This window comes from Arthrobotrys flagrans, assembly GCF_004000055.1.
Source record: "Arthrobotrys flagrans strain CBS H-5679 chromosome Unknown unitig_9, whole genome shotgun sequence".
In the NCBI taxonomy this organism is placed as follows: domain Eukaryota; kingdom Fungi; phylum Ascomycota; class Orbiliomycetes; order Orbiliales; family Orbiliaceae; genus Arthrobotrys; species Arthrobotrys flagrans.
Window position 1 is genome coordinate 1,428,302 of NW_027137551.1, and position 13,366 is coordinate 1,441,667.

Consider the following 13,366-nt stretch of genomic DNA (forward strand, 5'->3'; position numbering starts at 1 on the left):
TTTTGCGTACTATGTAACCTATAACTACGAGCTGAAGCCAATGTTCCTGGTACAACTTGAACAGTGTATATACTATGCCATCGAAAGCCTGCCATGCCAGGTATTTGACTTGCTAATTAACAGGGATTTACCACAACTGCGTTAACATGGCTTTTTAAAAGCTTGTTTCTGTGCCAAGAAAACACTCGCAGGTGCCTGTGCCTGTTAACACAAGTGCCCCCGAATCTGTGTTGGTAACAGCCGAAAACCACAACCCTTGCCTTGTAAAGCAGGGATCCTTTTATGAGCTGTTATCAAATGAAGATGCAGTATAGATATATAGTAGGTTACACAAGCTAGGCAAGATTTTTCAAGCTTCGGGCCTGAGTTTGCCGCTAACCATTCCTGTAGCATGTGAATACTACATCCGTCTGGAAAGTGCCATATCACCTTTAATAAGCAGCCATGCTACAACACCGTAGTCGCTGAGCTCAAGGCGGCACGTGGGCGGGTGCCATTGACTATCGACCATCCAAGCTAGCCTAGTACAACGAGACCAATCCAAGCCATAACTACTATAGCTGGAAGAAAAGGTATAAAAGCAACGCAACAGCACCAAGCTCGAATCGGCCGGCACCCCAATCTGTGCTCTCCAATTTTGATGTATCGACTTTAGTCGTGCCGATGGCTCTTTTTTCCTTTCTCTGTATTGTATCAGCTAGTATTGGTATTACTTATTATTTCCTAGTTCGTTGCAACTTGCAAAAATCTATCTGGTTTAGTTTGCAAGGCTGTTAACAGACTGTTTTCCAGTTTTTTTACCTTATTTGTCCTTCATGCTAGATCACATGCATAGGTTTCTAAAAACCCGCCCGTAGTGTGAGAGCTATAGTTTTCACACCCGCCAGGAGTCGTTGTCGACAAGGGTAAGAGTCTCAGCGCCGAGAGTCTGCGAATCCACATTAAAGACGCCATTAGAGTTGGTCACTTCGCTTATACAGCACGTGGCACCGTCGTCCGTGGGAAGAGCAATTCCGTTAACGAAGCAACGGTAATTATAAAAATCTATGACCTTTGTAATCCCTGTGGGGCGGAGCGGTTTTCCAAAGAGTTCATGATGTAAGTATAACGTAATCGACTTCAACTAAATTCTACCCCCTCTATTCTTTGATTATATTGCGCTCTTTTTCAATGACCTTTTGCCATCGTTCTTTCATTCTACATATATTTTGTTCCACCAGAAAAATATCTTAAGATCTTGACTCTCTAATAACATGAGACTTAGACATCACCGCTTGGAGTATCTGCAAGGGGGATCCCGCGACTATTTATCCATGGGAAGCACCAGGGATACGGGTTTGGTATTCAGGTCTTGGGGGATTGTGACGAAACCCTTGAAAACGGGTGGCACCCAGGTACTAAAAAGCTTGCACGCATAGCTTTAGCAAAAATCCACGAGGGTGGTGTTTTACACCGAGATATTTCGCTAAGGAATATAAATTACGACCCTCAGAACACCTTGTTCACGCTGCGGATAGTCGATCTTGGCGAGGCCACCCTCGACACTGAGCTGGTAACAGGAGAAGCAATGCAACTAGAGTTAGAAGAGCTAGAAGAATTGCGGCCGATTGCATAATACACTTTAATTTCTACGCTAGTAAGCCCACTTCGGCTCACTTTCTCGCGGTTACAGTATTTTTTATATATTGTGGGAATCGAGTTGCGTTCTGTAATTAGGATTTCATATAGCTCTGCCTTTTGACGGTATTGGCGCATTTTTTCCCTTTTATCATGGGCGTAGCACTGTCACGTCTATTTATTGAGAAGGAAATAAATAATTTTAATAATTACCGAAACGCGACATGTTAACATGGGGCTCTGCTAATTATTGGTGCGTTACGATTTGGATGCGTACCACTAATGACCGTTGATGAATCAAAACCATTATTAGAATAGATTAACAAAGGTAAAGAACTAATTCCCTGAAGTAAAATAGCTTAACTAAGAAATAGTTACGTAGTACAATATTTTAAGCTCTATATAGGCCCGCATCCGTTTATCCTACAAGTGTGCAATAGGCGTAATCTGCCCACATGCCCGCACAATCCGAGCTTACGGAAGGATTCCATGCGTAGAATTGGGCCATTGTGATGCCGGCCTCTGCAAGGATCCCTGCGCAAGTTATGCCAGCTGCGAGAAGTAGACCCACGAAGTTAGTACAGAATCATATAATGCTTGCTGCTGTAGAACATAGGCTTTGGAATGGTGAAGTTTGAGATGAAATAGTACTTACTAGCAAGTCTCCATCGAATGCAGTTTGTCGCGGTACCCTCGCGAGTTGGACCCGGTATAACCGCTGAGCTTGTCGTAGTTACGCTGCTGGTAGTTGTAGTCGCGCCAGAAACGCCGACGCAATAAGCGTAATCGGGCCACATTCCTGTACAATCTGAGTTTACGGTAGGGTTCCATGCGTAGAATTGAGCTATGGTGATGCCCTCCTGGGTAAGGATGTTGGCGCAGCTTGTGTCTTTTGCATAGTAAGTTATGAGTTAGTGATCCATAGTACTTGGGAACATACTTGCCACAAAAGAGTATGAAAGCTGGAAAAGAGACATGTCAAAGACTCACCGGATAATCGCCACTTATTACAGGTAGCAATGGTTCCTTCTCGAGTAGGACCAGGAATGGCGCCGGAGCTCGTGGTCGTAACTGTTGACGTCGTCGTAGTTGTATGGGAAGTAGTGGTTGTTGATGTCCCAGAGATACCCACGCAGTAAGCATAGCTACCCCACATACCACTACAATCGGAGTTCACAGTAGGGTTCCAATCATAGAACTGTGCGATCGTGATACCATTTTCCGATAAGATATTCGCACACGAGGTGTCTGAAAGTATTAAATTATGTTAGCGGCAGGTATACACGGCCCGAATTTGAGGGAACGTAAACGAGCGAGTTTGACTATTCTTACCTGCTAAAACCCATTTGTTGCAGTTTTCCACAGTTCCTTCTCTCGTAGGGCCAGGAATATTCAGGGTTGTGGTCGTGGTAGTTGAACTTGTGGTAGCCGGTGTAGGTGACGGTATCAAAGTAGTGACAAGTTCACCAGTTTGTGGCCAGGTATCCTCACCGTTGTAGTCTGGACCCCATACACAATACCAAGTGTCCGACCAGAGATTTTCGCAATCAGAACCAACTGCTGGGTTCCATTCCTTAAAATGAGCTAGGGATATGCCGTTCTTGCTTACGAAGGTGGCACAATCATCGTTGACTGATATCGCAATGTTAGATCTTCTATTATGGACCACAATTCGTGCTTTTCGTAGAAACGTACCGTTTTCACCCCAAAGAAAACATGGAGAAACAACACCTTCCTGGACAGGACCTGGCGGCGGCAAGGGTCCTTGTTCCTCTTTCTCAGGTATTACTAGGGTAAGTGGTCGATAATCAGCATTTTTTTACCACGGGTTCAAGATTCGCTTTGTCAGATGTGTGTTGCCGTACCTAGATCTCCAACTGAAACACAATACTGATAACCAATAGCAAAGGCACAATCTGAACCAGGTGTCAATCCTTGATTCCACTGTTCAATATCCTCCTGCTTCACACCGTACTGGTCTGCAGCATCTGAACAGCTCTTTGAATACTCACTACTACCGAAGTAGTATGCACAATCAAGACGGGTTCCATTAGCCAATGGCATCGGAGTTTCGGTCGATTCTGGGGCCTCGGTGGTCGTGGGTAACAAATCCCAGTCGAATGTGGTTGGTGGGGCTGTGTTTGTCTCAATACTCAAAGGATGCCCGCTATAAGTTGTGACTGCGGATTTTAAACGTCTCAGTCAGAATCCTGCTGTGATATGGTTTACACATATATGGGGCTTAGTTCGTATACTTACTTGTTCCGACAGGCAGAATGCAGTAGTTGTAACCTGCCCAGAGATTCGTGCAATTCGAGTTGATCATTGGGTTCAAGAAAATGAAGTCCTCCATGGATATACCGTTTCTTTGGACGACGAGATTGCAATTGTCTCCCAGCACCACCTCGTAATATCGTCCGCAACGCGTGTTAACGTCTGGTGCTAAACTCGTTGGTATAGGCCTTGAAAAGGATCAGTCAGTTCATAAAACACAATACGAATATAGGAGCCTGTGCCAAGAGAATTGCTACCTACACAACAGTAGAGGCGGTAGATATTTGCGAGGTTCCCGGATCAGTTACTACTGGGATCGTAAAGACGCCATACGGATTGCTATGCATTGCGTATGCATTGGGTCAGTTATCAATTTCCGCCATTTGGGAGAGACACCGGAGATTTTTTTTGGGATGAGAGCAATTACCTCACACAGATATCTTGACCTATAAAATAGCCGCTATCAAAATTACGACACCAGTGATCAATACCAGGGTTCCAGCTTTGAAGCATGACCGCGGTAACACCCTGGTTCAAGGCGTATGCAACGCTGTTACAAGTATCGCCCTGTTGGACCCGGTAGACATCGCATCGTCCAATGTCAGGCAAACATAAGCTTCCAGAAGTAGGAAAGTTTCCGCAACCCTCCCCTAGGTTATTTGCCTGTAGGAGATTCAGGGTGCTAATACGGTTCGCTGAGGATATATCGGTACAGTTTGCACCAGAAGGGATTGGGATTGTTGTTCCAAGACATGTTGGAGTAACCTCAGGATGCGTAGTAGTGCTATTGAGAATTACAGGACTTGGTTTAACGATTGGATACCCGGTCACAGAGCAGCTGGACTTGATGGCTGAGAAGTCTTCATCCAACGAGTCCTCGTAGCCGAATTCGTTGTTTAGGACAGCTTGCTGATTTTTCAAAAGACCTTTAGAAAACACCAAATGTTAGCTTGCAGACCATGTGGATCATTTTATATTCTCTGAAGTCTTAACCTACATTCTTTACACAGTGCGGCGACTCCTGTTGGAGCAAGTGTAGTTTCAGTAGTCGATGTGCCACACCAATCGCCGTCTCTATTAATGAAGAAGAATTATCAGTATGTAAGCCCAATAATCCTTTTATAGAATTTTGAAAATTCAAGCCGCCTTCAGTTGGTGCCGATGGTAAAGTCATAACCTACGAATCTTTTATACAGCTCAAAGTCCGTCCGTAGACATAGTAATTGGCTAGCGATACAGCTGAATAGGCGAGATTTGTAACTCCGTCTATATAGACCCAGCTTCCACAGGCCGACTGTACGTTACTGACATAGGCAGCCAAGTTGTTGCCACAGGCAGTCGAACATAGGGACGTCAGAACAAATCCTTCGAACTCTCGAGAGTTGGGTTCGCTGGCGAGTTCATATGGACAAGAAGCTATCTCTGCGAGAAGCGCATTATTACATGCAGTGCTGGCGCCTTTTTCCGTGAAGTCCTCCCAGTACAGGTTGACTTGCGCGAGTGCAGTTTCGCTGACGCAAAGAAGCCCAAGGAGGGTCGTTGATCTCATGTCTTCGGCCTTCAGAAATTCGAAGACAGTAGTGAGGGGATGGTTGTTGAGGGTGAGAAATTCTCTAGAATCAGGATATCATTGGGGTAGCTGATATCTTTGATTCAGTAGATACCATGAAATAAGATATCTGGAAAGAATGAGCTGGGCGCAGACGTGCCGGCTCCGTTACAAGAGATACAAAGAAGCAACTTCAATTGTCCCTCCGTAAGACCCTTCCTGCGCGGTAATAGAGGTAAGCCCAGAAATGGGGTGCGGAAGGATAAATTTGAAACTTGGAGACATTGATTAGGTTAAGAGAGCTCTCAAACTGATATGAAGCCCCTCTTACGGTCATCGGGTTAATTTCGAAAGTGGAGGAGTAACAGTTGATTATCGCGGAACTCGCGCGCACCCATGCTAAAGAGAGGAATGCCGAACGGCTTGGACAGGGTGACTCCCTGACTGGTTATAGGGTAAGGGTGTGAACACTCGCATGCTAAATTTTCTCGAACGTTTCGCTAGATAGACTAGGATATTGCCGGAAGGAAATCACCCTCGCGTCGGGTACCGGCTCTCGAGCTATATGCATATTGACGAGCGGAGTGGCTCACTAGAGCGACTCGGCCCGTTAGAAAACTAAAAACTTTGTTGGCAAAATTTAAAGGAGATAACTTTGAAACGGACTGATTTGGCGCGATTAGAGCCCGGCCCATGCTCCTCTTCCCCTCTCCCGAGAAGAATTTTCATTGCCATATTGATTTCTGAAAGCCTGGTCCAGAGATAGGCAGCAATCTGAATTTAACCGGACCGGCCACGAGTTCAATTATGCCAAGTAAAAGTCCACTGTGTGTATGTATGCAGGCTTTTTAAATTTTATTGTTTTTCTCCACTGCCGAGATCCTTTTGGCCTGCGCGCGTGTGGGACAGATGCGTTCCGCAGGGAAAATTGGGAACATGCAGGTACCTACATGCCACTCAATCGCTAGCGCGATGGTAGCTGATCAGCTTAGTGTCATGTCAAAAGATGGCGGCTGGCTGTCGCTTCGGCCTGCCCATATGAAACGTTAAGTTGAAATAATATTCTACAATTGTATTAACTACATGGGCGGTCGGGTGGGTCTGTGGGAGTGTGCCCATTCCTGCATTGTGCCTATCACAACTTCATCTCGACCATCAATTTGCATGCTCTACAATTTATGCATTGCGTTACAATAGCTGGCTGAAAAGGGCCGGTTGCGACCAGCCTCGAATCCGGTTTCGACAACTTTTGACAGTGGTATTACAAGTCGCACTATCCGTGGGGGCTCTAGACCATAAAGTATTGATCAATATTGAGGTATGTCCCGTATGCGTAGTAATTTCAACATGAGGTACCTTCGAATCCCGCCGAGGCCGGCCGAGCTCTTCCAATAGCCAACGCAAAACTAAGAAGTACGCCACTTTCGCGCGCAATCCTGATTGAAGTCCCAAGATGGAGTTAGGACTCAGGGGTTTCGGGTAAGGTGCCATCTGAACAAGGCTTCACCCGTATAAATATGCACAATGACGGATTTCAACGCCATATTGAAATTGGTGCGTATGGGCATCCGCTCCGGCAATTGTTTCCCGCATGCGTACTACGGCACAGTAGACGCCAAGTATGGCACAGTAGACGCCGAGGTATCGCATATATTGTTCGGTTCGGCGACAAACTGGGATTTTAAACCGACAGTTCATCACCTCCAATCAAGTCCGGCATGCAATGCCTCTTGACTCAAATCTCTTTCTAGCACTCGAAAGCCGTATTGTACTTTATGCTATAGATGATAGGTTGGATGAATACCATGCTTATCTCATTAGTCTGGTGATCCTCGAAGTTATTGCCGGCCGGCCGAACCCGAAATATAAGGCTCGGTACGTTGTGTCTCCACATTGCTTTTTGGAATTTAAATTTATCAATATGATATCTGCCGATTGCATGATCATAGAAGACGAAAAATAACAAAAGAAACATATTCAGCTTAAGCGAGAAGGCGGGTCTAGTCAGGATTCGCAAAACCGACTGTGCCCCCCGAAACCCTAATCCGAAACTTACCGGGACTATTCTACCTCGCGGTCTTCATAGGTCATAACTAGGTCTGGGGCTTAAAGAGTAACGCGACTGGACGCGAAGCTTGGCATTTGAAGTGTTCCAACCGCCCGATACTAGCATGGATACATGAGGAACTACGCCCTGGACCCGGCACGAAACATGGTCTTAGAAGACGTCCAGTGGAAATTGGATATGCAGCAGGGCCGTGTCGATTTCACAAGCTACCCTTGTCCAAGATTCCCAAATTCTTGAGAATCTTCGGCCGCCAGTAGACCAGCAGATATGATTTTGGATGAGCTCACAATCATAAGTCGACTTCCACGATATGATAGCATACTCTTCCTTGCCCGCTATATCATCTTCCCTAGGATAAAATCAACGACTGATAGCTCTAAGCTTGTGTATTATTCTTTCTGATATAGCAAGAGCGTTTTTTAAAGTTTATCTTTTAGTGATGTCTATCTTCTCTGATATTTTGTAGAGTTCAAGCATACACACATTCTTTTTCTAATTTATATGGCATTTCAATGCTATTGTAGCTCGTATTAATCATGAGATCTCTACTTCTACGAAGCTTAGCGGTCATCATAACGCTCTTCGGAGTAGTCGATGCCCGTGCGACTGGCCCTCTTGACTATTGCTACCGACACCACGCTAAACGCTACGAAATAACCGACCCTGGCCACGTTAAAGCTATATCACAAAATCTATCGAATGCTAAAGTCCACGCTGGCCTAAATAAGCGTTAAGACTATAGCTGCGGCTTAGGTAGACCGTGCCATAATGGAGCCTGTTGCGGTCCCTCGTAAGTAAGATATAGAATATCAGGTGTCTGCGCGCGCCGGGCTTCGAGCGTTAGATAAAGTTCATGAATGTCGAAATGCTTATCTAAACCGATTTTCTCAATTGCAGCGGATGGTGCGGATATGGACCTTTAAGTTGTGGTACAGGCTGTAGTTCCAATTGCGATGCTAAAGCCGAATGTGGGCAGTATGCCGAGCCACCAGGCAAAACATGCCCATTGAACGTATGTTGCAGTAAGTACTGTGCGGTCTTTAATCAACAGCCATGAAGTTATACGTGCAAAATCCTACTTGGATGCTCTAATTTCACGCTTTGGTATATATATCTAACCCCTTGGCAACAACATTCAGGTCAGCACGGTTTCTGCGGTACCACTAGTGACTTCTGTGGTGACAACTGCCAAAGCAACTGCGGAGAGGTCAGCCGCCCTTCTGGTGGGGGTAATGTGAGAAAGAATGTCATCGGCTACTATGAATCTTGGGCAGCTACTTCGAAGACGTGTAGCAGGATGCAGCCGGAAGAAGTCCCGGCTTCTAAAATGACCTATCTAAACTTTGCCTTTGCTTTTATCACACCCGATATCTATGGTATGTCAATAATAATATAGATTCTCCTCCTAACAACAACATTGGAGAATTTACGTGATTCCCTACTATTTTTAGATATTATCCCAATACCCAATATCGATCCAAAACTATTCTCTCGTACAACAGCACTGAAAAGTACATACCCAGGCCTCAAAGTCTGGATCAGTGTTGGTGGATGGACGTTCAATGATGTAGGTTTTCAAAATAATTCATGAATTCATTGAATAAAGTCGGGGAGAGCTAATACTAATGGTATTGCAATTGAATATAGAACGGTACGATTTGGCAGCCGGTATTCTCTGATCTGGCATCATCACAGGCAAAGAGAACCAAGTTCATCAACAGCATGATCAAATTTATGACCCAGTACGGTTTTGATGGCTGTGATCTCGACTGGTGCGTCAACATCAATTTTTTCCCCCTACACCCAGCTGGGGCAGCCTAGCTAAATCAAAGATAATATAGGGAATATCCAGGCGCGCCAGATCGTGGCGGCCAGGAAGCCGATTATGAGAGTATGTAATCGCTACCATTATCGCGGGGTCGCATTTCAAAAATACGGCCATTGGTGCTTATTTGCTTGGTGCCTTTTAGACTATGTTTCTCTTATGAAGGAAACCAATAACGCCTTTAAAGCTCATCCTAAGAAGGTTTGCTAGATTGAAATTTAACAGTGCCAGATATGCAAATATGTATACTGACAAGATATCAATATATTAATAGTTCGGCCTGAGTTTTACAGCACCAACATCTTTCTGGTACCTGAGATGGTTCGACCTAGAAAAAATTCACCCTAATGTCGGATATTCAATTCTTATAAAATGTTCTCTTATTAAGCTGGTATTGACCATAAGCTAATCCGATTTCATTCTAGGTTGACTTTATCAATGTTATGAGCTATGATCTGCACGGTATCTGGGATAGTACCAACCCAATCGGCCCACAAGTGTTAGGACATACAAATATGACCGAAATTGACTGTAAGTTGAGGAGCATAGTTGAAATCTTTTCCAGACTCTAATTGCTTTGTTCTAGTGGCTCTCGACCTCTTTTGGAGAACCAATGTGCCGTCTAGTAAAGTTCACTTGGGCTTTGGCTTTTATGGCCGAAGTTTCAAATTGAAGAATTCTCGCTGCTCCGATCCTGGATGTCCTTTCGAAGGACCTGCTGATGCCGGTCCATGTACCGATACCGCTGGAATACTGTCTTTTAAAGAAATCCAATCTCTGATCGCTGCATGTAAGTGACAATCAAAAATATGTCTAAAATCAATACATATTCCCGGGGGGATGTCTAATTTTAATTTTCGTTGAACTAGCTGGTGGAGCGAAGCCAAAGCTCGACACAACTGCTCAAGTTAAGTACCTTACTTGGGGTTCTGGAAATTGGATTAGTTATGATGACAAGACTACCTTCGAAGCGAAGGTTGATTTTGGAAACAGAAGAGGCTTGAAGTAAGCTGCAAAATCCCCGCCCTAGTGATTAACGTGTCTTGAAATTCGTCACTAACTCCTCGAGCACAGTGGTATGCTCATCTGGGCCGTTGATCAAGATGATACACAATGGAACGCTATCAAGGCCGTCACAGGAAAAAACGTTCTCACTGCAAATGAATTTCAGTCTATCCCTGAATCGGATCTGCTGCCCAGAGATTGCTACGTTACCGGTCTCTGCGGGTCCGACTGTGCCGCTGGATACATCCCGATTACGGATAAGATCTATAATGCGAATAAGGATCGACTCCATGATCCTGATGCCGACTTTGACCCAAAAAGGTGCGGTGGTGACAAACAAAGAAGTTTATGTTGCCCATTCGCTAGTCGCCCAAATAAGAGCAAGTGCTATTGGCGAGGTAATGAGGGTCATTGTAACGGTAGATGCCATGATGGAGAAGTTTTCATGGTCGCCGACAATCAGGGAGATAATGGGCGTTCCTGCCTCAAGTAAGTCACCCTTGCTGGTCTCTCTGCACAAGGGTCCTAAAATATTCTTCATGTAGGGGCTTAAGAGCGTTCTGTTGTGAGGTGGAAAATACCCAAATTTTAGAGGCATGCGACTACGGCGAATGCGGCGCTACGGACTGTAGTGGTATGGGCGATAAAACAGAGCTTATCGACGGCGGAAAAGAATACAATGGTTGCGGGAGGGGTGTTTCAAAACCTTTCTGCTGCACGAAGAAATCTGTGAGTGGTTGCGCTGCCGTTCGAAAAAACTACATACAATATGCTGATCAGACTTCAAAAGGGTGTCAAAACTTGTAACTGGTCGGGGCACGGTGCCGATTGCGTAGAGCCAGTCTGTAGAACAGACCAGATTCAGTTGCGAACGTCTTCAAGAGGCGATGCTGGTGGCCAATGCAGATGGGGAAGGCAACGGGCACTATGCTGTAACGCTCCTAAAGGGCACTCCAGCTTCCTTCCGGTCGACTTGAGCATGGTTTTCCCAACTCTCCCGCCAGCCGATTACGACCCGGTAAGTGTCCATTTTTCTTTTTCAGAAATCAGAGGTCGGATTTAAAACCCAGACATTAACAGCCAACGCTCAGGCATATGGGCTTGTCCTCCACGACAACACCGTACCCAACCCCAGAGAGGGACCATTTGCTATGGTCATCGTCGTTGGTAAGTACTTAAGTGCTACTGGGATATTCCCAGATATTATTTTGATGTGGTTCAGACCGGCCGTGAGACCGAAAGCGGGCCTGGCCAGATGCGGAGACTAATACGTGGATGATCGTGTAGGACCGGCGGACGATGTTAGCACATTTTCAAAGAGAGACGGCTCACATATGGAGCTCTTCGACTGCCCTATACCTCGTGAAGGCGACAATGGTATTCACAAGGCTAAGGCCGTTTGCCGGGGAGACCCTGAAAACTGTAACCAAATCTTCAAACTCGAAGGAGGTGTAGAAGGGACTTTTGTCAAAATGCCTTCTCACGTAAGTCTTGTCAAACTATTGCGCTAGCTTTTTAGGTGGAGACGAAACTAATGTGTGAAAAAGTGTACGGGCAATCGGTATGTCAGAGCCATACACCTCAAGAGAGCAGAGGATCAAACTTTACCAGGCCGCCTCCTCCCACGTGATGTCACCTCTGAGGTTTACGAATTTGCCTTTGACTTCAACTTCCATCTGTGGGTTTATATAGACTGCCCTACGATTTCGGCCATATGAAGGATGCTGACCTCTTTCATTAGACGTAAGAGAGACGCAAGTGATGTCTCTGTTCGAATCGTAAGTCACACATCCATCCTCGCTGTTAGGAAGTTGTGCGCTGTGAATTTTTATTGATTTCCACTGCACTATAGGACTACGCTTCTCAATACAAGTACTTTGAATCATTTGTAGAAGGTGCACCATTCCGCAAACGCTCAGAGGGCGTTGCCACGGTCGATGAGCTCTACGAAGCGTGGGAGTCATTGCTTTCCGTGCACCCAGAAACGAATGTTCTCGAGAAGCGTACCGCTGAAAATTGGCGTGAACACGATGCTCGTGCCCTCCACCCCAGATTTCATTCGACAACTTCTTCAAATTGGGAGCGTCTCTGGGAACTCCTCCTTTTAGATTGGGAGCTGACAACGACGATTGATAAAACATGGGATTTCAAATTGGAGAAAAAGCTCTTCCAGGTAGAGAAAACTTGCACTTTCAATGGTGGAAGTCTCAAAGGAGAGGCATCCGCAGGCATGAAAGTAGAAGGAACTGCTAAGGTTATGGCAGGTGCCAGTTTTGTGGTAAGTTATCCGTCATAGACTTGAATATAGCCGATCCAGATTTAACACTAGATGCTCTAGGGAAAATTTACTACTAGTGGTGTTAATTTCGATGAGTCGTATGCTTTCTTTGGGCATGATCTTACTCTTACTATGGGGATTGACCTAAGCTTAATTGGACGCCTCAAGTTCGATTAAATAACCTTTGGTTTCTTTAGAGATAGTATGTATATGATCCACCCCTACGCCCTTACCCGTATATTATCCCTGAGCTAATTTTTAAATCATTCGGTATTAGTTAACGTAAATATTAAGTAAGATGAAAATCTGAACGATTCTAGGTGTGTGATATTAGATACTGACACCTGGGTAAATTTTAGCATCGGTGATGCCTTTAATGTTAAAGGGCAGGTGTACACAGCAAGTTATTATATTAGGGGTCGCTTAGAGTTGTTAACTTTTGATAGAATTCTCGAGATTATGCCGGTTATTAGGACGAGAATGGCCTTATCTGGAGATTTGACTACATCGGCGTAGGCTCATTTAACATCATCGCTAATAAGTAAAGATACATAGTACTGACTATTTTATAGTACTGTCAACTGGGAGTAAAACTTCAACTCCAAATATGGATACTCCTTCCCGAATCATAAGCTCGGAGTTCCGACGGACGATCCTGATCTTCAAGGTGGATCGTTTAAAATCATTGGTAACAAGAGAATTGGAGTAACTACGACTGGAAGTTTAACCTTCAGTATTGCTCCTTATATT

General features: G+C 45.0%; 2 protein-coding genes across 2 annotated transcripts; one reads left to right on the forward strand and one right to left on the reverse strand.

Moving 5' to 3' along the window:
- Positions 1-2,192: 2,192 nt before the first annotated feature.
- Positions 2,193-5,440, reverse strand: DFL_005779 (uncharacterized protein; the record flags this gene model as incomplete). The annotated part of the gene is made up of 10 exons (XM_067635089.1): positions 2,193-2,506; positions 2,608-2,865; positions 2,950-3,249; positions 3,313-3,405; positions 3,483-3,797; positions 3,877-4,079; positions 4,153-4,230; positions 4,319-4,817; positions 4,889-4,965; positions 5,073-5,440. The coding sequence occupies 10 exons, from the start codon at positions 5,438-5,440 to the stop codon at positions 2,193-2,195; spliced, it is 2,505 nt and encodes an 834-aa protein (XP_067489556.1).
- Positions 5,441-8,507: 3,067 nt separating this feature from the next.
- Positions 8,508-13,207, forward strand: DFL_005780 (uncharacterized protein; the record flags this gene model as incomplete). The annotated part of the gene is made up of 24 exons (XM_067635091.1): positions 8,508-8,520; positions 8,648-8,884; positions 8,960-9,075; positions 9,156-9,280; positions 9,350-9,399; positions 9,479-9,534; positions 9,608-9,682; positions 9,759-9,864; positions 9,920-10,123; positions 10,203-10,338; positions 10,408-10,659; positions 10,718-10,827; positions 10,931-11,067; positions 11,129-11,356; positions 11,430-11,505; positions 11,626-11,822; positions 11,886-12,016; positions 12,080-12,116; positions 12,191-12,616; positions 12,677-12,714; positions 12,814-12,818; positions 12,894-12,909; positions 12,976-13,128; positions 13,189-13,207. The coding sequence occupies 24 exons, from the start codon at positions 8,508-8,510 to the stop codon at positions 13,205-13,207; spliced, it is 2,943 nt and encodes a 980-aa protein (XP_067489557.1).
- Between the last annotated feature and the right edge of the window lie 159 nt (positions 13,208-13,366).